This window comes from Lytechinus pictus, unplaced genomic scaffold (assembly GCF_037042905.1).
Source record: "Lytechinus pictus isolate F3 Inbred unplaced genomic scaffold, Lp3.0 scaffold_20, whole genome shotgun sequence".
In the NCBI taxonomy this organism is placed as follows: Eukaryota; Metazoa; Echinodermata; class Echinoidea; order Temnopleuroida; family Toxopneustidae; genus Lytechinus; species Lytechinus pictus.
In genome coordinates this window covers 15,038,813-15,064,285 of record NW_026974141.1, presented here as the reverse complement: position 1 = coordinate 15,064,285, position 25,473 = coordinate 15,038,813, and the positions used below count along the sequence as shown (strand labels likewise).

Sequence of the window (25,473 nt, the reverse complement as noted above, 5' to 3'; positions counted from 1 at the left end):
ATGAGGAATGGGGCTATTCTTACCGATCAAGTGGGTGTTTCATTAAGCTGTTTAAAGGTTATGCACAAATTTGTGAATGATTGGTAACATCTTTGCTAAATGAAACCCCTATTTTTTCTATTGTCAAATAATGGGAAAGAATCGTCCATTTTCTACTTGTATAAAATCTCAAATAATATTTTTTTAATCATGGACTTTTCAGATTTTTGATGAATTTAGGTTGCATTTGGTTGTGTTTAGTTGTGGAAAAAAAATCATACAGCTGAGGTAGAATGCAAGGCCTCTTTGTTAGTCTGCATATTGACCTCGTATTAGCTCGTTTCATTGCATTGTGTTGCCTTTGACTGCATAAATATTCTGCATTCAGTCAATCCACAGCTGAATGCAAACTATACAAAACGCAAAGGTGTGAGACAGGCTGAACGCAGGGAGCTAATATTCACACCCTTGTTGTTCATGCAGGTGTTTCACTTTATCTTATTTCTGAAGTCGTCTTCATATCAATGAAAAATCTAGATTTGCTTTGCCGCACTGTACTGTTTATACTCAAATTTGATTCATTCAATATAAATACCCTATGTCATTATTATTATCATCATCCTCTGTTAAAAAATTGCCCTAGGTTTGACAGAAAGGTCAAAGGTGTTTTTCTTTAAATACTTGCAACAAAGATAAACCATGCATCTTTGAACTCTCCCCAGTCTCTCATCTTGCTGAGGTCTATAGAGACTGGCAAACTCTACTGAAATAAACATAAACCTTTATGTATGTCATCCTCTAAGATTCATACCCTCATCATTGTTGTCCCACCCATAGGGAATCATGTCGTCACTCCTCACTTTCAGGGCACTACTTGAAGCTGATTACCATTCTGTTATCATCGCGACATTTTGAGAGAGTTAATACCCTGTCTGCTTAATGTAGCGATCTTCTCTTCTCTTTGATCGAGAGCAAAGCAAACACACTCGTCGATCGGAGAGCAACATTGATATACTTCAGTCAAATAAACTTTCAATTCATTAATCATTTTATAGAAATGTAACTTAGACCAAAGTACCTCCGTAACTTCTTTTATAAATGTTTTTGACTTGTTGTAGACTCCTTGAAGATTGGTAAAAGCTAAGTTCAGAATATATTGTCATTGATGTCACTGTCATTCATTTTTTATCAAAGAAAATTATTCAATATTCTTTTGGTTTAGTTATAAATTTTATTTTTCTTAAGAAGCCACTGTTTTTTAACCTCAGGAGGCTCAGATGCTTTTAAAATAAAACAAGTATTTCAACATTTAAATAAATATTTGACTAAGTGAAATTAAAGAAATATCAAAATATTGTTTTATCATGCCTTACAAAACATATCATATAGAACTACAACAGAAGTGTGAAACTTCTAAAAAATACATGGACTTGCCCTTCTTTGAAAGAATATAATTGCATTAAATAGAATTTATTGCTGTCACATACAAGTTCTTGTCACTCCTTATTTATTTATTCATTCATTCATTTATTTATTTATTCATTTATTTATTTATTCATTTATTCATTCATTTATTATTTCTTCATTTATTTATTTATTTATCTATTTTTATTTGTTTATTTATATTTATTCATTGTTTGTTTATTTATTTTTTATGTATTTATATATTCAATTTAATAGTTTATTACTTACAAATTAATTTGCTTAGTTCTCTATTTATTTTTAATTCATTTATATTGATTTATTTATCTCTTTATCCATTGATTGATTAATTTATTCTATCTATTTTATTCATTTTACTCATTTATGTTCTAAACCCAACTTTTCTGCTTTCCATGATGATGATTATCTTTAGTACATCAACTTTGACTAATTTTTACTTCACTGTTTTTATGTGGAGAATATCACTGGAGCACCGTTCCATCCATCTTTACTCATCGCATCTTCATGAATTGAATTATCCCCCGAACCGCGTGACTCGGCTAACTAACGTAATATCATTACGCCATTGATCGACCCCTAAGCATCATCGAGCAAACAAGAAAATTAATTCAGTTCGACAAGGGCTCCCCCTTAAAAATTATCCAGGTATATAGTCACTTAGATACCCCTGAGTACTTAGCCCTAATTTCTGGGCTAATTCCCACATTGCTGGTATTGACTTTTGAGCATTAAAAGTCAATAACTACGCGTAGTGGGAATTAGGAGTGTATTGGGTTATGCATATATGGAGAGTCAGGGAAAGATGTGGGGAGAGAGGGATAGAGGAGGGGGAAGTGGAGAGTCGAGATGCGAACAGGAGCAAATGAGAGAGAGAGAGAGATAAAGGGAAAGAGACAGAGGAAGGAAGAACGAAGAAGTGAGAGAGAGAAAAAAACGAAGATACATGTAGAGGGGGAGAAAGATATTGCATGAGATTAAAATACAGAAAAGAACAAATGAGAAAGAATATAAAAATAATACTTGTCTAAATGGGGAGTCTACTGCTAAGATGGAGTAAAAGGAGAGGGAGGAGATGGCAATGATGATGGTGATGTTAAAAGTAAACATGTATATTAAGTAAAAATGATTGTCAATGATAGAAAAGAAATTTACATAAACTGAACAAATGCAATTGATAATGACCTAGGCTATCAATTTTCAATGTATCATCTACTTGTACATTCCGATACAGTAATTATTGTATAAAACTGTTTCATTTCATTTATTTCCTTTAAAAACATAAGTAAAGCAAACACATAAAAAAAATTTAAAATCAGAAGGGCCCCAAAGAAAAGCATAGCTTGCAAGTATAATGGGACCCTGTACGGAATAAACAAATAGAAAATTTTTAACTAAAAAGTGTAATGTAATAAATCAAAAATGAAGAACGTACCTTATAAATACACAAGCACACTATCACTGTATTTTACTATCAATGGATTCGGTAGAGTGTTTCGTGAATGGACTTGTCAGACAAAGCATCACTTTATTCTACAGTTACCATAGCAACAGTACTTCTCTGCCAATCAAAATCAAGGAAAGTTGTCAGATCTGACAACATGTCAGACCAAAATGTTGATTAAACGTTCCCCAGATGTCAGTTTTTACAGTGGAATACATCTAGTATTTTTTTAATATTATTTCATGAACATTCACAAATGTACATAGTAAATCTGAATGAGAACTACATGTACATGTGACAGTGTGATGAAATATCAACAAATCTGTCTATTAAAGGAGAATGAAACCCTTGAAACCAGCTGAATCAAAAATCAAAGAAACATATTGTTGAAAGTTTGAGGAAGATTGAATGAATAATAAGAAAGTTATGAGCATTTGAATATTGAGATCACTAATGCCATGTAGATCCTCCCATTGGCAATGCGACCAAGATATGTGATGTCACACACGTACAACTCCTTCATTACTTTAGTACTTATTTCACTTATATTCTCACTTTTATAGAGTCTATCACAAGGTGAGGTGTTCTCTTTATGAGAGGACAAGTACAGAGGTTTCACAACATTATATCATTGATGAATCGTTTGTCATATGATTAGAATGAGCAAAAAGAGATGTTTTGGGGTATATTTTCAGTGTCCAAAAGGGGAGAGTTGTTCACCTGTGACATCATAGATCTTGGTCGCATTGCCAATGGGAGGATCTCCATAGCATTAGTGATCTCAACATTCAAATGCTCATAACTCTTCTATTACTAGTCCTATTTTACTCAAACTTTTGTTGATCTTATTCTTTGATTTTTCTGCTTTCACAAAAGCTAACTTGCTCCAAGAGTTTCATTCTCCTTTAATGTCTTTGAAACTGAGGGGCATGCAAAAAATGTATTAGCTCATTCCCAAGCAACATTTTTGTGTGATGTACACTTGTTTCTGTTCTGGAATAGATCATATGCAGTACTTATCATTTATGAAAACTTGAAAGAGGCTTTTAAGACATATGTTAATATCATCTCTGGTCGTGGTCTAGTGGTTATTACCCTAGTCTTTCAATCTGAGAGACGTGGGTTCGATTCCCAACCATGGCATGTTTTCCTTCAGCAAGAAATTTACCTATTTTGTGCTGCACTCAACCCAGGTGAGGTGAATGGGTACCAGGAAGAAAGAAATTCCTCGAAATCTTGAGCTCCTATAGGCAGCACCGCTAAAGCTTATAACATTATTGTAGTGCACAATTGAGTACACAAATATGAAATTTTAACAGTACATACATATAGAAATTGCAGGATATGAATGTACTAGTGTTAATTATTGTTACCAGGGCGATGAACCCCGTACCAATCGTGGATGAGGACATAGACACCATTATCCTGGTCTTCATTACATTCCCAATAGAACTATCTGAGGCAGATCTTATCAGGGGTGACAAATACCAACAGAACCTCTACGTAACCAAGAGTGTAGATGATGGACGGACATGGTCAGAACCTTTGGATATTACAAGTCAAACCCTTGGTAGAATGGATCCAGAACCACTCATATATGCATCAGGTTGGTTGGTATGATGAAGATGAGCAGGATGATGATGATGGTGAAGATGATGATGATGATGATGTTGATGATGGTGATGATAACGGTGATGATGATGGTGGTGGTGATGGTGATAATATTGATGATGATGATGATGATGGTGATGATGGTATTGGTGAATGATGATGATGATGATGATGATGATGATGGTGATGATGGTATTGGTGAATGATGATGATGAAATTGATGATGATGATGATGATGATGATGATGATGATGATGGTATTGGTGAATGGTGATAATAATGGTGCTGATGATAATGATGATAGTGGTGGTGGTGGTGATGTTGATGATGATGTTGATGATTATGGTGACCATGGTGATCATGATGGTGGTAATGATTATGACAAGCTTGTGTATAATTTGGTACAGTGTTAAGGCTGGACCTACCATTTTCAGTAGGGGTGCTTACGCTGTACATGTAGATGAGAGTTGATCAACTTAATGGTGTATTTTGTAATTATTTGTAGGTCCAGGACATGGTTTACAGCTGAAATCCGGAAGACTCATTGTTCCTGGTAACATTCATTGGAAAGAGAAACCGCAGCCAGGCGCCACAGGTTGGTCCTTTTATAATCACTATTATTCTTCAAATTGGCAATATTTTTTTTCTTTCATGGTTGTATTCATCATCACTATAGTTTATGCATAATTGAATAAAGACTGATATTAAAATAAAACATTATTTTTAGAAGTTTGAACACAAGTTACTTTGCCTATAAAGTTAAATCTTTTGCGAAAATATAAAAATCTGTTTGACTCTGGAAAAATTTCTAGTTTGTATAATTTTGTCTAAAAATAAAATGCTTCAACTTGCCCAAATATTTGACTGATGGAAGGTTTACTTATAATTAACCTGTATTAGTGAATACATCTGTTAAAGATGAATACAGACTATTATTATAATCAGTGGTTTTAGACATTTTTAAGTATTTATTTTCCTGTGAAAAAAATCCCACAGATTTTGATGATTATGAAAAATATTTGTGGAACCTAAAATTATGATATTCATTCTGCAGAGTGCCTGAGGCATTCTTATTGTTACCGTAACTGTAACTGGCAACTTTGCATTGGTTTTTCAATGATTTTAGTGATTGACCAAAAGATACCAATGTTAAAACAAATGTTTATAGTATCCATACTCTTTCAGGAACTTTTGTTAAAAATACTTTGGCCAAAGTACTAAGTATGTTTGATTCGACCCCAAAATATGTGTTGAGTGTAATCTTCACTTGAAACGTTATCATCTTTGTTAGATATGAAAATATTTCATCTCTTGGTATTTTATGCATAAAACAATGATTATTTACATGTATAATGTTCTTTAATTCAATTGAGTCAGTTAGGAACACTATGACATGTACAGTAATCTATGGGTGGATGGTGGAGGAGGAGGGATGAATCTACCTCCCCCGCTTGTCTTTGAATGATAGTATACAAATAGCAAATAGGCATGAGTGCTATGGTGCAAGATTTTGCATGAGGTGAAAGAAAGATGCTCTTTCTTTCACCAAATGCGAAATCTCGCACCATTGCATGAATATGAATACAACGCCTCAGAATTTAGCGAAAATATGAAAAAACAAGAGTTTTTCCCTGTAGTAATCTATGAAAAGGGAGCAAAAATATTGAAAGCGAAAAGCAAAATCGCACAGGCGCACATGACCTTGGGCAGCATTGCGCATTTAGCCAGTAGGCTTATACGCGTATTGCACCTTCATTATTACTGAGCGCAATGAATTAAATCGTATTGTGACGTCACCTCCCAAAGCCGTGCAACGGTACATTTTGGACGGTACGTTTTGGATTGTACATGTATGTCTTGTGTGCAACGGTACGAATGTTTGACATTCAGCCTCCCATTTGCTTGCGTACAACAAGCTAAGTAGGCGTTGTACAATATGAAATATTGTCCTGTATGACTTATTTACTGTTCATTGTTTTTGTTTTCCAGGTTGGTTGTCGGAGTTGAAGTGGTCAATATTGGAGTTCTTTGATAGTTTTCATGGTAGTAGGAATTGTTCTATTGTCCTCTTCAGTGATGACGGTGGTGATACCTGGCAGGTTGGAGGGAAGATACCACCAGCCAAAGATGAGTATGGGGTCGATATACCAGCTAATGAATGCCAGGTAAGTTTACCTGAGATTTGTTTCATGTGATATACCGATTGGCATGATTTGTGCTTATGACTGTCCCCTTGTAATTATTTTATCATAAAATATCATTGTTGATTCATTATATATTGTATGTTCATTTGCTGCATGGAAATAAAATAGTTATTCAATCAATCAATTAATCAACCAATCAATCAATTTGAGCTGGGCGGTATAATTTGTTTAACTTTGATAATACATGATTGGTATATATAACAGATATTGACTGCTCGTTTCTTCGGGCTGTAGTAAAATCTATTGCCTCTCAATGGTCCTGAGACTACGAGCTACTATCGCCTTCATTAGCAGTCGATATCTGTAGATATTGATTGCCTTTCCTGTCATTTTTAGGTTGATTGAGGCAGTATCACTATGTCAGTGATCAGGCTAGATGCCTGGTACTATTCGTTAGACCCTGCCTGTTCACATAATACGGGAAATATCTGTTTTGGTTCCATATTCCATGAGGCAAGAGGCCGAACGGAATATGGGCCCAGGGCCCCATGGCATAAAAGTAACTTTGCCATCCAATGGTAACTACATTTAGCATGAAATCCTTGATTTTGATTGGCTGATGAGCATTAAAGGGGAAGTTCACCCTGAAAAAAACTTTGTTGTAAAAATAGCAGAAAAAATAGTAAAAAATATTGGTGAAGGTTTGAGGAAAATCCGTTAAAGAATAAGAAAGTTATTAGAGTTCAAAGTTTTGGATTTGTGACGTCATAAACGAGCAGCTGCCCCATGTGTTATGTAATATAAAATGCATGAATTTCAAATTTTATATGGTTCCTGATGACTTAATTTTGTTTTCTATTCATGATCGGGTGTGAAATGATTTGTCTATTGATATACAAAAGATACAGTAAAAACCATTTCCAATTTTCTGAGAAAATGAAATTTCATTGATTTTTTACCATTCGCTATGTAGGAATGCTGCTCGCATATGACGTCACAAATCAAATAATTGAAATTCTAATAACTTTTTAATTATTTGATGAATTTTTTATTATTTTTTCTGCTATTTTTACAATAAACTTTTTGTCAGGGTGAACTTCCCCTTTAACTTGTTAGTTAAATACCATTGTATGGCAAAGTTACCATCATAGTAACTATTTCGTAAGAACAAGCAGGGCGTCACGATTTTATCTCTTTAAGTATATCCTTATGTTATTGCAAAATAGGGGAAATCAATAGAATAGAATTTTTTTGTGTGCAAAACCCTGCATGTTGAGAACGATTTTTGAAAGGAAGTCATTCATGACATCGCAGTAAAAACAATGCGCATTTGGCCACTAAAATTAATGCACAAATACATGTAGTAGTGCGCAGCGCGATGCATGAATATGCCTGTAATACGGCGTCATATTACTTGGTTGAAATCAGCACTGGGCATGCGCGTAACAATGAAAACAACATTACAACAACAGCTTAACACCAAATAGGTGATACGGCTCATATTACCGGTTTGATCTTTTTGCCCAGTAAAATACGTAAATACGGGATTGTCTCACAATCAAATCGACCAATCAAATATGGTCCAGTAAGAGATAAAATCTTAATAATACACTGTATTCAGGACGTTTTGCTTTAATACTATTTATAATTGTAATAACAAAAATGATAAATATTTCTAATCGTGCACACTTCTGATGAATCATCAGTCAAACTGTTACATATACAAAAACCAAAATATGGGGCATAATCATAAACATCATAAACATAATATTAATATAACAAAAATATTAGTCTACTATGCGTGGAATGTTTTAAGACTGTCTTTAGACTGTTCATATTTAATTTTAAGCTACATACTTGTATTGCCATTGAGCTTGAAGTATTAGCTTTATGAAATTTGTAATTACAGGTGCATCATCTTTTCCCATGACCTACATTGTGTTGACCCTGGCTTCCTCGTTTCAATCTCTCAAACATTTTCTCGAAAAGTTTGTAAAGGCAGTATTATTAGAACAGTTCAATTTCTCTTTTACAAATCCCTCAAAGTCTTCTTCATTGTAGGTGTCATTTATTGGCGGCTTCACAGTGTTATACTTCACTCATTAATGTGATATACTATCTGCCTTTGTGTCTGTTAGATTGCCACATTACCATTAGAGACCAAGATCAATAGGGAGTTCAACTATTGCAAGCCATCAAGGCATCAACTACAGACTTTGCTCTTATATATTGGCGCATTATCTAGTAGCCTATTCAAGGCAAATCCTGGCCTTAGCTCCAGCTGCTCAATGGCGCTTGGTGCATTCACAGAATTAATCTTGCCGAGCACACATCCACCTCACCTGGGTAAAGTGTGGCAGTGTTGATCAATTTCTTGCTGAAGTAAATTATGCCATGGCTGGGATTCAAACCCATAGCCCTCTGTTACAAAGGCGTGTGTCAGGCCCATGAGACATCCATTCAGCATTCTAGGAGCTGAACTGCTCATGCAGTCATTAGTGAACGGACTGTTATGAAATGTCGTGAAAAAATAAATCCAAAATGGGATTTGTCCAAAGACATGAATACTGGAATATTGCTTGCATTGAGGCTGCCCCGTGGCCATGGTTGTATTCATGAGGTAAACTGAACCCAGCTATTAAACAAAAACTGCACTTCTGTGAACATATCATGAAATAAAATGCAAGAATGCTTTAGGATTCAGTGCAGTTTGCAGATCTACCTGTGTAAAGAATGCTTTTTGACAGACAGTATTTTTTCATTCATTAAAAAAAATTAACCTTAAATATACATTTTTGGTAATTACATTAATTTGATCTGAGGTACCTTGAGCATTTAATTAGCATGGAAAGAATGGTATAGAAATCTTATGTAGTATTTTTTTTTAATTATAGAATCTATATTATACCATCATAGATAAATGGTAAATGCAAATGTGACATGAATTGCTTGCCATAGGTAACTGCAATATCCACCTCCCCCAGTCTCTTTGACTCATGGCTATAAACACTATTCCATAACACATTGTAATAAAAGCTATTTCCCTCTCTGTTTGAAGTTAAGCCATAAATGCTATTGATTTCTCTTCTGCAGAAGCCATCTGTTTCAAATTGATTAGCGATTGTGGCGACCTTGGCTTAATTTAACCCCTGACATACAGTGTAAATTGATTTGGGAGAGTAAAGTGAATATGAGGGTAACTTACATGAATGTGTATTGTAAATTGGGTTATCTTGAATCATAGCTTGACTTTTTGATAGCTTTGAGTGTGATTTATATGCAATAACGTTTTTTTTGATAATTTTTTTCAGATTTTTTATTTTTCAAATTTGTTTTTACATGAAATCCTTTGCTCAAGAACATTCTCATGTAGTTTTTACTGCTTTTTAAAGTCAAATGATAAAACTATCATGCAGACTCACCTTGAGAAATCACTTTGGATTTCTTTGCTGTGCAAGAGCTTGTAACCCGAACGGTGCGCCTCGGACTTCAGCGGTGACTTTAATAGCGACCCTTGGCTATTTTCAGATTTTTTATTCAGAGGGGAATATCATGCCTGCCATCTGCTAGTAATATGAAATGACCAACACACCATAATGAAACTATTTGTACAGCCGAGAAGATAAATGAACTTCATTTTTCTATCTACATGACTGTCTCGCTCTCAATAGCCATTTTGTTTGTATTGTGTGGTTATTAATTCTATTTGTCAAGATCCTGTCCAGCCAAGTCAATATTCCAGTTCTGTCCCCCCCCCCCCCCCCCGCACGCAGCCAAATGGTATTTATGAGATGATTTATTAGTTGCACGGTCAAATCTTCATCTCACTCAATACTCATTGCCTGATATTATTGATTTGTTCGCTGAATCCCATTATGAGCTTTAAAAAGCAATAGTGTGTTTATACTGTCATTGAAAGTGCTCCTGAAGCTGACAGAATATTCACTATTGCCAATTTGAGGATGAAATAAAACTAGTTGTATTGATAATTTATATTCTTTTAATATCTGGGGGAGGGGGTGCAGACGTCGTCTTTCCTTGTGTTTAATTGGACATTTTTCAGTTTTGAACGTGGGGTATGAGATGTACATAATTGCCAATTTGTCGTGACCTGTATTTTGATTTGTGACATAAACGAGCAGCTGCCCCATATGTTAAATGCATAAAATATATATTTTTCACTTCATGTGGACTAAAAATTTTCTTCTTTCAGGAGCTGGTATGAATTAATTTGTCTGTTGATATACTGATGGTTCAATAATTTAACCCATTTTCATTTTTTGAGAAAAAAAGCATCTCATTGACTTTTTAATTCATTTAAAAAATCTTTAATGGATTTTCCTCAAACCTTCACTTATATTTCACAGTAATACACTTTCACAGTGCTTGACCTCTGAAACTTTCAAACAATACCTTAAAACGTTTCTCTTCAATTCTTCTTAATTTCCTTTATAATTTCCTAAAAAGCGGCTTGAGCACTCTACAGAGTGGATTTGGCGCGATACAAGTCTAATTATTATTATTATATTTTTGTCTTGCTTGCATAGCAGAGCGAGACTATAGGCGCCGCTTTTCCAACAGCAGCAGTCGTCAACGTGAACTCTTAACCAAGGTTAAGTTTTTGAAATGTCATCATAAATTAGAAACTATTTGGACCTAGTTCATAAAACTTAGACATAGGTGTAATGATGTATCACTGAACATACTGCCTGAGTTTCTGGTCACATGACCAAGGTCAAATGTCGTCAGGGTCAAGGAGCATTGGTCATGTTGGGGGTAATTGCAGAATTGCTGTCATAACCTTGAAAAGTAATGGATCTAGTCCATAAAACTTTGACATAAGAGTAATCAAGTATCACTGAACATCCTGTGCGAATTTCAGGTCACATGACCAAGGTCAAAGGTCAATGAACTTTGGCCTTAATGGGGATATCTGTTGAATTACCATCATAACTTCAAAAGTTTATGGATCTGATTCATGAAACTTGGACATAACAGTAATCGAGTATCATGGTAAATGATTATAGTGTTTTATTTATTATCATATGAATGGTGTTGTTTTGTGAATAATTATTCAATAGTAGTTTTCAAAGTCAGCACTTCTGCTACATTGAATCGCATAATGCAGGCAAGGCTGCCAGAGGCGGTCAACTTGTTTTATTTTTTTCTGCAATTGTATAATAGCAGAATTATTTTTGTCAAGGGGAACTTCCCCTTTAACAGGGAAAAATAGAAACGAGAAATATTCAACACCATTATCACCATCATCATCACCATCTTCATCATGATCATCACCATCATGACCATCACCATCATCATCATCACCATCTTCATCATGATCATCACCATCATGACCATCATCATCACCATCATTATCATCATTATCATCATCTTCTCCATTATCATTTTTATGAAGTCTGCACAAATTGAATTTACTATTTATCAAGTAATGCTAAATGCAATAAAAAAAGGCTGTTAAATTACTCCATTACTCCAAGAGAGTTGATATTGATGACATTCTACTCTACTGGGACATCCATAAATAACTACATGTGCATGCTAAATTCAATACCCATTTAAACAAAGACCTTAGGAAGCAGGGCTGCCATCAATCATGATTTAATATCCTAACTGACATACATCTAGCAATATATCATCTACAATACCTGGATAATTTATTATTTGATAGAAATTGAATATTAGAAGCTATCAGTAATAGGTTCTCATGATTGGAAATAATTCATTAATTTTTGTAATTCCTTCCAATACCAGTTCTGTTATAAATGAAAATATATTCTTGAGTTACATGCACATATTTTCTATGCTTATTTGTTATTATATCAATTAATCAGAGATACATGTAAATAAAAAAATTAACAATTTTTTAACCTCAAGGTGGCATTGATAGATACTGCATAAAGCAAGGTTCTAGATACAGACATTTTCACAATTTTGGACATTTCTACCATACTAAATATTATGTTTAATACTCCAATATACTGAAAGGCATTATTTTATCCTAAAATCTTGCCTCATATCATGCTTGTGATCCTTTTGATAAAAATAAGAGCAAATTATCTGGGACTAGTTATTTAAATAGTTTCTAAAACTGAATTCACCCTTCTTCAGACGAGTGTATGAATTTCATGTTTCATCCAATACATGTATTTAGTCTTTAATTCTATTGGAGTCAATGGATTGAAAAAAATAAAAGTTGTAGCTGGGCAAGTCCAAGAAAAGGTCACCCTGGAAGGCAAAATTTCATCTTTAATTTAAGAAGTTATCTTTGGTGGGGTAAGAAAGCCCAAATGTTGAATTTTAAAATTTCATTAAGAAAAAATTGATAATATGCATATTTATGCTAATTTGGGGCACCTAATTTGCATAATTTGTAAAATGGGCGTTACGTATGGGACAATTATAAAAACTCAGAGAAAATAAAAACAAAACTTGTGAGATTTAGTCATAGGTGGGACATGGACCCCCTAACATCTTATTACTTTTGGGGGAAAAAAGTGGTGTCATCTAATTAAATATGCAAATTAGGTCTTGTCCAAGGATGGAATGTCCCATACGTAACATTTTGAGGATGTTTTTTAAAGTTATTTCTCATAATACAATACTTGTATTGTTGCATCTCTGGGAAGTTCTAATATATTAGGTATGAAAATGTTATACCCCAAAAAGTTTCAAAAATAGAGTTTACTTTTTAATTAAAAGTTAATTAAAAAATTGTTACGTATGGGACAACATGTTACGTATGGGACATTTACACACAATGTCAATGGGGAGATTTGTGTACAAAGTGAATGGAGAAAACAAATTTCAAGAGTGCTCTTAAAAGTGATTATTTACCTTTTCTTTAGTTTTTAAAGACTGATTTGTTATGAATACTGATTAATGAAAACAATTGAAGCGAAAAAATTGTGAAAATGGAAAAATGTTTTAAAAAATTAAAAACAATAGAAATACATAAGAAATTCATGAAACCATGAAAAACAAGAAAAAAAATGTTGAAATGGCTAATTTCCTTTTCAGTCATATCAAACATGTCTCAATAGAACATTTTAAAAGACAGAAACTCTTTTGTTATTTCCATATTTTAAAAATTATTTCAATTTTTTTAATTATGGGGAAAATTGTGTACGTTCTGTATGGGGACAAAATGTCCCATACGTAACTGTCCCATACGTAACATGTCATTAATTTGTTTAATTAGAGTCTGTAATTAGAGGGATTTGGCTTATGATGTGAAACTTGCCTTAGATATACTACAGTATTGTGATTTCTATCACATTAAGTTAAAAGTTGTCAAATGAAATACTTTCAGAGAATTCTCAACTTGAAAAAAATGTTTTAAAATTTGTCTTTTTTCTGCGTCCCATACGTAACGGCACATCTTTTCTCTCTAAAGGGTCAAGGTCATATGTCACCATTTTTTGCATGATTATTCTTCTCCTACATATCTACCATCATGAGGGTATTCAATCTAATCAAAGTCATTTAACACTATTATTCAGGTCATTAAAGCCTATGAAATGTCCCATACGTAACGCGCGCGAATTCTTGGACTTGCCCAGCTCTGAAAGTCTTGTGTGAAAAGGTTTTATGCCTGTCATGCATCAGTCCTCAATGCAAGAACGCTCTTCATTTCAAATGCATTCTATTGTAAAGTATGCTAGAGTGAATGAAATAGAAATAACTTTGTAGATTTCTCACCGGACAATATCACATGTCAATATCTATTATTCATATTTATTGGGGATATAATTATGATGCACCTGCTGCTACCTGTCTATGAAAGTGGCAAGAGATATCATCAATCAAGTACTTGGTATCTAATGTAGAGCAAACAGTGAAGGATATTGGGGTGAGTTTTGGGGTTAATGAAACCATGGACCTATTTCGTAATAGGTCCATGATGAAACAAAGTATTGGGGTTGGTTTGAGGTTTAAGGTAATGTTAAGTTGCATGTTTTTGGGTGAGGAGTTATGTTAATTGCTCTATAAAAAGTGTTGTAGGTTAATTGATTTGTTATAGATGTATGATGTTTGCTTTATGTGTGAGGTGCATGATTTATGGTAAACTGATAATGTAAGTTTAGTTTAGGAACATTGGTGAGCATTAAATCCTCAATTTCTCAAATCTGGCTAGATTCCTATCCCATAGTGCAACATTCTAAGCCGTTTAGTTTCGTAATATCAGCCAACTTTAATGATAACTCATTATGCAATTCATTATTAAAACAATATTTTTTTTCCCCAAGCAGTACAATCAGTACTTTTCATGTAAAAAAAATGTTCTAGTTTTACTATACAAATAATTCTATTGGCTAATTCTATTCTCTATATTATTAATAATTATATTAATGTGGATACATCCGGGGGATACACATATTTTAAGACTTTGTCAGTAAGAGACCTAGCTTACACAGTGCTGAGTCTGTTCCCTTTAAGATCTAATTTTTCTTTTGATTGATGCCCTGATTTCTTCTTAGCTACCAAGGTGTGACTTAATAAGATGTATCTTAATATAGCAATACATTAACCTTATAATCAGGATGACGTACATCCATCATTCATTAAACTACATACATATATAAAGGTATTGATGACTCACTGTTCGTGTGGATGATATAAGATACTGAAGTCTGTACGCGATTTTTATGGGGGAGGGGAGCGGGTCACTTTAATAAAAAAAATCTTTTGAGGATAAAAGCATTCAACCATGGAGGTAGAAAAGATCTATATTTTGACTTCACATGAATTTGACAGGCACACTGAAAGGAAATGGCTTTCAAGACCAAAATGGTAGACATTTTTGCATTCTGCGGGAGTAACTTTTCTGGGATGGGAGGGGGAGGGGGGATTGCCCGCACCCTGTAGCTCTGTATTGTTTTTGTTTGATAGAGAGTAGCAATTACATTACATGATCTTTACACGATCTAATTGTTTAATCACAGAATAAGCAAAACAAGTATTTTTTCAGGTTTTTTGCACCCTGCCTGAATATTCTACTATGTATGGTGAAATTATATTTACACGTATCCAGGCTGTTGATATACTTTTTTTTGCAATTGCATATGCATCACCTGACAGTGAAAACCCACCTTTTATGTACAAACATGATAATGCCCCACTCTCCCTTCCCTGCCCCAGACAATGAAAACTGTTAAGTGTGTATCTAAGGAAATAACTTCAGTTTCATCTATAACTTTCATGTTTTGTTGGTACAAGTTAAAAAAAATATTTAAAAATATTTGCCTCTCTTCGATTCAAAGCAATTTTCTTTACTTTCAAAATTTTTTTCCCTAAAATGATGATTTAGGCAATTTATATATAGCAATTATTTGTGTGTTTATTCAATATTATATAGGCATACCCCACCCCTATATGTTGTAGTTATTGTGGTGATTTTTTGTTTTTCCTTTTTGTCGTTATCATGCAATGTATGTTTGATGTTATTGGGTTAGCTACATATAATGACAAGGCTTGTTCCTTTCTTGCTATCCCTGTCATACTAACTTTATTGGGGGGTTTTCGGAGGGGGTGAATTTGACTCTTTGTATATATTGTGTATTTCATGGATATTTATGAGTAAATGAATTGACATGATAATAAAAGTTCGTTTTATATTGTGTTTTCTCCAGGCCGCCGAGTTAGAGGAAGGTCATGTTTATATCAACAGCAGAACTTGTGATCCTCAGGCAACGCGTCAAGAGTCCTATAGCATCGATGGAGGGATCTCATTCACCATGGGTGAACTCTCAGATGACCTAGACGAACCTGGATATTTCCTTTCAAGATGGATACCTTCCATCAAGAACTTTGGAGGGTGTCAGGTATGTCATTAGTACTGGTGGGTGTTTGGTAAAGCTGTTTGTAAGTTAAGAGCGGCTTTATGAATGACAGGCGGACCTTCCTTACGCACTAAATTATCACCAATGAACATTTAATGATGAATATCATTTACCACAAGATTTTCCAGTCATTCTTAAAGTCGCCCTTAACTTAGGAACAGCTTTATGAAACGGCCCCCAGGTATGTTATTAGTCCTGGGGCCTGCAACACAAAGCATAGCATTGACTACAATGTATAATTAATCATTAGATTTGAGCATATGATTAATCGCCAACCTTTGTGTTACGATCCTCAGATTAGAGATTGAAAGAGGGAAACTGTCTTTCTGCAAGCTAACATAGAGGCCGTTCTCATTACGCTTTCTAAAACTAGTTTACTGGAAACCGATTCAGGAAACCACTTTGGAAGATCGCTTTGCTAGCGTTCCCACTTGATCACACGAAAGTGGTTTTCAAATTCACTTCACGCAAAGCGCTCTTGTTGCTATGGAATCGCTCTCAGTGGGGTGACACGTTTCGCCCGAAATTCGAAACCGCAGCATAGGCATTCTACACCTGTCCGATTGTCGTGTGGAGTAGCGCGCTCAAAATGTGCGAAGATCGCTTCACGAAGAACGGTTGTGTCCTCACTTACGTTAAAACCAGTTTAACGAGGCAAAGCGATCTTGAAAACTACATTACGAGGTGGTTTTCCAAACTGGTTTGGAAGATCGCTTCCAAGACCGCTTCGACCGTTCTCACTACGCGTTAAACTCGTTTCCACTAAACTAGTTTCCAGTAAACTAGTTTTAGGAACGTAGTGAGAACAGCCTCATAGAGAGATCAACTGAGGGGATTAACACTGGGTTAGAGAATTTGGGTGACATCCCCCTACATTAGTAGCTCTGAGCAAAGGAGCTTCCCTCTATTATTGTGGACTAGTATGTCATGGGCAGGGGAAAACCAGGGTTCCAAAAAACAAAGGTCAGCAATTAATTGTACGCTTGATTTTCACAAGTGATTTAACATTGTAGTTAATGCAGTCAATTGTAAACAAAGAATACCATGATTGCTAAGCTTCACGTTACCGGCCACAGGACCTGGTAGGTGGAGTATGGCAGATTCCTATTATTAAGATAAGAATTGATCTACTCCAGATTAATCCTCTAGTCACGGAAATGAGCATCTGTGGATAGATTTGTTTAAATCTTAATCTTCTGACAGCTTTACCTTCCTTGGCCTTCTGCAAGGGTATTGTTTTTCCCAATTCTGCCCCGCTGCAAAAATTGCACGTTTCTCAATCTCTCTCTAAGAAGATGGGAATGCATGTGCTTTACCCACTGCCTGACCATGTGATGGAGACCAAACAAGTGCAAAAGAGAAATTTGATATATTGAATAGACCTTAGTTAATAGAACAAAACTAATTTGTAAAATGATAATTTCAAAAATACAGTCCGACCTCTCTTATCCGGACACTTTGGGACCAGCATCAATACGGATAAGGGATTTATCCGGATCTGGGAGACCCAATATTAAATACACGCAGCTGCTGCCTCAGCTCCCCAACGGCGGTAGCTACACGTTATCTATTGTAGTGGGCGCGCGTACAGACAGTATTCACTGCAGTGTGAGTGCAAATTATAGGCGGTATTTTTACGGAAATGAAATCGATCGATGGCCAAAATTGTTGGATAATTTACCTGCTAAAATGGTTGAGGTATACATCGAGCATACCTCGAAAGAAAGAATGACTAGATGAAACAAAGTTTTACAATTAGATCATCGCTGCAGGTATCGCAGCTTCGATTCGCAATGTCAGCCATTGTTATACCGACTGTAGGCTCAAACATGATAGATGGTGCTGTCCGTATTGCAGGCCTAGTGTAGCTAGCGAGACATGTGTTGTTTTTCCCGGAAAAAAAAAAAAGAGAACGTGATGAAATGTTTGCGCTGCGCCCTGATTTACTGGAAAATTATCCTGCCTAAGTTCTTTCGGTGATTTGGGTGAGATATTTTCATGAAAAAAAATGTTGTATGTAGACTATATTGGAAAATATATGTAATTAAAGTGAGTTTGCGTATAGGATTGAAATCTCATTTCCTCACGTACTAGATTGAATTTTAAAAATAAAATAAAATATAAATAGAGTAAAAACCATGTCTTTGGGAATGGAAGTAGTTTTTAGTATAAATTAATAAGCTTTTTCCTTTCCCACTCTTTAGTTCAATTTCAATTCAATTCATTGTCCTCTGTAAACCTCTTCATATTTACAATGGTAGTTCAATTTACATATACACAACATATAACTTTTAACAATAGCATCATGAAATTAAAATCAAAAGAAACCAACTTAAAAGCAGAGCCTGTATATTAAAAGGCCCCCTTTTCTAAGAACACCATATACATTGTGGTAAAAATGAAATTAAAATACCTCTCTTATCTGGACATGTTGGGACCAGCACCAATCCGGATAAGGGTTTTATCCGGATCAAGGGAGACCCAATATTAAATTCTCGCAGTCTATGGTTGCTACACGTAATCTATTATAGTGGGCGTACACAGACAGTATTCACTGCAGTGTCAGTGCAAATTATATAGGTGTTTTTTATGGAAATGAAATCAATAGGTTAGCAAAACTCTTGGATAATTTACCTGCTGAAGTGATTGAGGTACATGTATACTAAGTACATCGAAGCTTAACTCAAAGGAAAGAGAATGACTTGATGAAACTAAGTTTTAAAATTGGATCATTGCAGCGAGCAACGCAACTTCACAAAGCCAGCCATTGTTATGACTGTAGGCTCAAACATGATAGATGGCGCTGTCCGTATCGAGGCCTAGAGCTAGCTACTGTGACATACATTGTTGTTTTTCCCTGAAAAAAAAGAGAACGTGATAAAATAGTTGTGCTACGCCATGATTTACTGGAAATTGCCCTAAGTTCTTTTGGTGATAATGTGTAAGATATTTTTCATGAAAAATAATGTGGTTGTAGGTAGACTATACTGGAAATTGTATGTAATCAAAGTGAGTTTGCATAGGAATTTTGAGTTTAGATTGAAATCTCATTTCCCCACGTGCTAGCTAGATTGACAAAAAAATCTCGGCAAGTGTGCATCTGAATAATAGAGAGATCCGGATAAGGGGAGGCCGGATAAGAGAACTCGGACTGTAAAATAAATAAATGAATGAATCTTGCTCTCTCTCTCTCTTGTTTTAGGCAAGTGTGATGAGCTTTGAACCCCCGGATCACGTTCCCAAACTGGAAAGAGATGCCGAGCGTTGGATCATCTTCTCCAACCCCGCCAGTCGCAACACACGTGTCAACATGTCAGTGCGGTTTAGTCGCGATGCTTGCCAGACGTGGAGCCCACCACTCTCGTTGAATCCCGGTCCAAGCGCGTACTCCGATCTCACCTGTTACCGGGTGAAGGAGAGAGCGACAGGGAGGAATACCGTCAAGTTTGCTTGTCTCTATGAGTGTGGTAGTCTTCATCCCTACGAGAGAATCGCCTTTCAGACCTTCTCATTGGCAGAACTCACCGCTAACGCTCTGCATCCATAGCAACAGGGACACGCCCAGTCACCTACCCACCTAGCAACAAGCTCAGCTCGGTTTCTTAAACATTGAATGACTCGTTACCCAGAAAAATCACTTTTCAGAATTGTTGCCTACAGATCTACAGCAGATTAGTCACAGGAATCGAATAGGATGTTTTCATATTAGATTGTGGTCTCCCTCTTTGTTACATCTGGATCTTGGTAAAAGATTCGGAAATGTTTGGATTATTAGTGACCAGTAGCATACGCATTGAACTTATTAGAAATAGCCTCATATTTGGACATTTCCTGACTAATTTACTCCCAACCAATCAGAGAGCAATGTTTTCTGAGCTATTTGCCAGGACCCCTGCTTTTACATGGAATCCTCTTCTAGAAGGGTATTCAAGGCTTACTAAAACCGGTAGCTTATAAGATCTGTCAGTGAAATCTCCAGGGGCTTGGGGTGAGTTTGCACCTGAAATACCCTACAGAACCCTAAAAGAAGAATTTGAGAGCCCCTTTCACATAGGGTCCAATGTAAACTTTTATACTATGTAGCCAAATTGGGCTGGTGACTTCAAAAAGTAGCCCCGGAAAAGATCAAAATTATAATTTTTTACCTGGGATGCTCAGTCAGTGTTGATAAGATAAATTTGAAAGAAATTATTATTATAAATGTTTTTGTAGGTGCTGGATGAATAAATAACAGTGCATAAAAGTCAACAAAACACTACAGGAAATAAAATATTGTTGATGATTGTGTCAAAGACCTTCATCGTTTAAAAGGTCTTTGGCAAGCACGTCAACAATATTTTGTTTCTTGTGTTGTTTAAAACCTATCTTTAGTTAAAGCAAATCCCCAAAAGTGCATAAGTTCATAACACAATCTCAATTCATTAACATTATATGAGCGCAGTTGCCCTAAATGGTTTTGGTGTGAAGGATATGAAATCAAAATGTGTTTTTTGTTGTTGATAGATTTACTGATTTTACATCAAAATTTATTTTGATTCAGTGCCCAATCGAATTAAAGTGTCTTTGTATATTTGTAAAACCCCTTTTTAAGCGTGGATTATTGGGCTGAAAGTTTGAAGATATAATCTTTGTAGCTTTCTCATATCAAATTACAAATCAAGCATGTGCTCATATGCTAAATAGAAATAAAAATATTACTTAGAGGAGGCTCTAGATGCCAAATTTGAATATATTGGCTGAAAGAAAAACATTCAATGACCACTACACTTTTTTCATATTGAAATATTAGATGAAGATTGAGTGTAATTCACATTATTGATAGACCCTTTACTAAACAGGCTTTGAATTTGAAATATTCAGATTAAAGCACTTTCATACCTGAAATAACTACCCTATGTATACAAATCATAACTATTTCATTTATTTATTGATGTATCCCATTTGGCACTTGCTTATCTAGGTATTTCAAGAATCCTCTGTAACCTTCTAAAAAAAAAACCCTGGGTAGCGATAACCTTCTTATGGTTAAATGTGCTGCAGTAGCATAATTTTATTAAGAAAAAAAATACAAAAGCAATAATTTACATTGTATATGTGACAATATGTATATTAGATCTGAATGTAGATGTTTAGCCAAAATATGCACTTTGGTACATTCCACTGATAGTGAAGTATTTTAATTGCATATATTTTAGAATAGAGTTAAATGTAGATACAATGAACAGAAGGGGATGTCCCTAAGGTGGTGTTGCAAAAAAATCTTTGCAATCAATCGAAAATATTTTGTTGCAATTTTACAGTTGATTGATCACTTTTAACTTTAGCATATCAGATTACACTCCTTGTTTCATGGAGCAGATTAGCAATCAACCGCAAATTTGCAATTGATTGCACAGCATATGCTTGATTTCGGGAAGGAAAATAGACTTGCAATTGATCGCAAGTTTCTTGCAACGCCCCATTATTAGAGTTAGAGTTGCACATAACTACCCAGTTGCATGTGGAATAATAGACAACACTGCATTGCTAAGGGAAGGCTACTGTGTATCAACAAAAAGACTACAAGGAGAAGATCGACACTTCAGCGATTTTTTGAAATGGTCGATTAATGCTCATAAGGAACGGCGCCCACTAGCGTTGAGTAAGTAAACCATCGCACATCGGCACGCTGCTGTGTTGAAAACATATGGGGAAAATGAGAGAGGGGTTTTGGGAGAGGGCACAAGGGCGGCGCATGGGAATAAGTCCGTATTTTATTACCCAGAAACCTCTAAAATATATATATATATCTTAAAATGTATAAATCGTCTATTCCTCCACCCCTCCACCATTTCCCTCATATGGTTTGTACACAACCAAAAATGGCGTTACGCGAAGGTTGGCGAAGGTTTACTTACTCAACGCTGTGGGGCGCCCTTCACGAGCATTTCATTGCACACTCTATGACTTGTACTGTCCGATCTTCCCCTTGTAGTATCTTTGGTTTTAATCAATAAGATTGATAAGACTTCTACATGACTGTTTGTCACACCTAACTCTTCGTGAAAAACCCCCAGGTTGTTGATTCAGAAGATAATTTTGAGCGTTGAGTGGAGCGTTGTGGCCCAGTGGATAAGTCGTCTGACTTTGAAACAGAGGGTCGTGGGTTCGAATCCCAGCCATGGCGTAATTTCCTTCAGCAAGAAATTTATCCACATTGTGCTGCACTCGACCCAGGTGAGGTGAATGGGTACCCGGCAGGAGAAATTCCTTGAATGCATGAGCGCTGAGAGGCAGCTCGAGCTAAAGCCGGGGTTATGATAATAATAACAACGCGCCTCGGAATAGAATATTTCTAGATAGATGGCGCTATATAAATGCCTATTATTATTATAATTTTGAAAAACAATGTCAAAATAATCCTAATCATCACAATAAAAATTCAGTGGATGGTTGTAGGTCAATTTGCAGAAAATTATTTAATTGTATATTTATTTGTTTTGAATTTAGAACCATTTTATTTCTTGTGAAGTTATTGAAATCAGTAAGTTCTCGTAAACCTGCCATATTTTTTTTGTCATCTATATCACTTTCCTTGTCTCATAGAAACGTTAAATGTGAAGCCACCCATACAAAGATTTGATTTGAATGAAAAGAGCAAAATCAAACCAGCATAACATTTAAAATTTAGTCAAAATCTGATGTAAAATAAGAAAGTTATGACATCTTGAAAATTTGCTTACCGGTATTTTACCCAAAACAGTTACATGTATATACCACACACAACACAGTTGTTTGTAAATAAGAGATTGAATGATTTTACTTACTCACTATTCTTTTTTTTTATTGTTTGAATTATACAATATTAAATTTCTTGCATATTTGCCAAATGAGACTCTTCATCAAATTATGATAGGTTACAGCAATGACATTTCCACATGTTTAGGGAGAAATCAAACTTTGTTTACAATTTAAGAGAAAATCTAGATATTTCATTTAATAAAATACAAAACAGAAAGTGAGTGGATGATGTCATTAGTTCCTTCATTTGCATATTGACCTGGGCCAGAGATACAATTGATGCGATCAACCTCAAAAGAAATTAGCACAATGTCCTTTGAAAGAGAACACACTTAATTTTAAAGAAAACATAGAATGTATGAATGCACATCGTATCTGAAAAAATATTTTGAACGAACATGCAGTTTAGATGTTGATGTTGCTGGCTTTGCATAGTTGTGGTTGATCGGATTGATTACAACTTTTTGTATGACGGTGCCCAGCATGCAGTGTGTATATAACTATTTTGTGAAATTTAATAAAATTGTCAAAATGTCATAACTTCATTATTTAACATCCAATACTGATGAAAATTTCAGCATTAAGCTTGTATGATTTTTCTCTGTTTATGCAAATCAACTTTTTGTTGGGTTGGACCGCTCTTATTTACTTTTGATATGCATGTACTGTAAAACTATAAAGTAACAGAGGTGATTGATTATCCAATGAAATGGATATGATTCATACAGATTCTGATTGATTTTAGCAAACTTCCAATGATAAAATGATGTGAAACAGGAAAAAATAATATTTATTTTTCATTTGATAAGTAATAAGTCAAATTTCTTACAGTATTATTTGTTTGAAGAATTTTTCCTTGAGCCAAAGTTGTAAGTGAAACTTCTCAATATTTTGTTGGAGAATTCAAGAAGTAGGCATCTTAAGATTTGCAACTCACCTTCTGCAACAGCTTCCATAAAATGACTGTGACAGTTTCCATGAGAGGACCGTACAGTATAGGCCTACTGAATGCTTTGACCAATTACCAACTTGTCTACCATCAGTTCGTCCACTATATCCACAGGGCCTAATTGCCATTTTTTCCATATCCCATTTGGTCTAATTGGACTAAGTGTTAATTGTGCAAAATGAATCAAAATAAAATGGATATCAGACCAACTGGTAATGAGACGAAATGGTCATAGACGAAACAGTGATTAGACGAAATGATGATTGGACCGAATGGTTATTGAACCAAATGGTTGTTAGACGAAATGTTGATGGACGGAATGGCATTAGACTAAATGAAAGTAGACCAATTTACCAACATGATACCACATGAAATGCGATTCCCAGTGCCATGTGTGATGTTGCAGTTGTTGTTGTTGATTGGTTTTTAATGGCGCTCTTATTTTTTTAAAAGTTGGTTTGGTTTGGATTTTTTTACCTGATTGCTAAGAAAGCATGAATGCTTGTAAGCAAGCAACCAGAGGACCGACGGCTTAAGGTCCTCTCCGAAGGACCTGGTAATGAGGATTAATGCCTTACCAAAGGGCACTAGCGCATCAAGTGGGAATCGAACCCGGGTCACCGGAATACGAATCCCGCGCTCTACCGACTGAGCTATCGCGCCTCCTTATTCAAAAAAGAATATATGCACCTATCAAAAGTATCTTATCATATCAAAATAATGGTTTTATTTTAGTATTTTTTGGTTCTTTATTAAACACTTTTTAACCAGAGCTAAACATTACATACTCTAAATTGGCAACACCATGAAAACAATAATATCACTGTTTAAAATGCATAGGAAGTATTTCAGTATTAAAAGTTAAAGAAAGGAGTTGCAGCAAACAATTATTACATGAAAAAGTCTTTTAAATAAAGATTAATGGTCGAAATATTATTGATCTGCATCTAGTATATTAGTGTAAACATATCTTTGTGAAATCATGAAATCTTAGCTGAAAACCGATAATTCTGATGATCACTAACACAGAAAGGCAAGTGTGGGACAGTGTATTAATATTGCTGGGAAAAATACCCAAAATTTGATGGAATTCCGAGCATATTTTGCTAATTTTTCAGCAATTATGCATCTTCTTCCAGAGCCATTTGGCACATATTTATTATTTATCCATACAAACACTTGGGTGATAATTTTATTGGATTCTGCTCAAACTCATTTTGAGGTTGTTAGCACTCCTGGGCCCCGTATTACAAAGAGTTACGATTGA

At 35.1% G+C, this 25,473-nt stretch overlaps 1 protein-coding gene across 1 annotated transcript; it reads left to right on the top strand.

Annotated features, from left to right (window-relative positions):
- The first annotated feature begins 4,242 nt into the window (after positions 1 to 4,242).
- On the top strand, positions 4,243 to 21,462 carry LOC129282957 (sialidase-3-like). The gene is made up of 5 exons (XM_064114840.1): positions 4,243 to 4,469; positions 4,979 to 5,068; positions 6,463 to 6,638; positions 16,268 to 16,459; positions 19,680 to 21,462. The coding sequence occupies exons 1-5, from the start codon at positions 4,244 to 4,246 to the stop codon at positions 20,022 to 20,024; spliced, it is 1,029 nt and encodes a 342-aa protein (XP_063970910.1). The 5' UTR covers position 4,243; the 3' UTR covers positions 20,025 to 21,462.
- Positions 21,463 to 25,473: the final 4,011 nt, after the last annotated feature.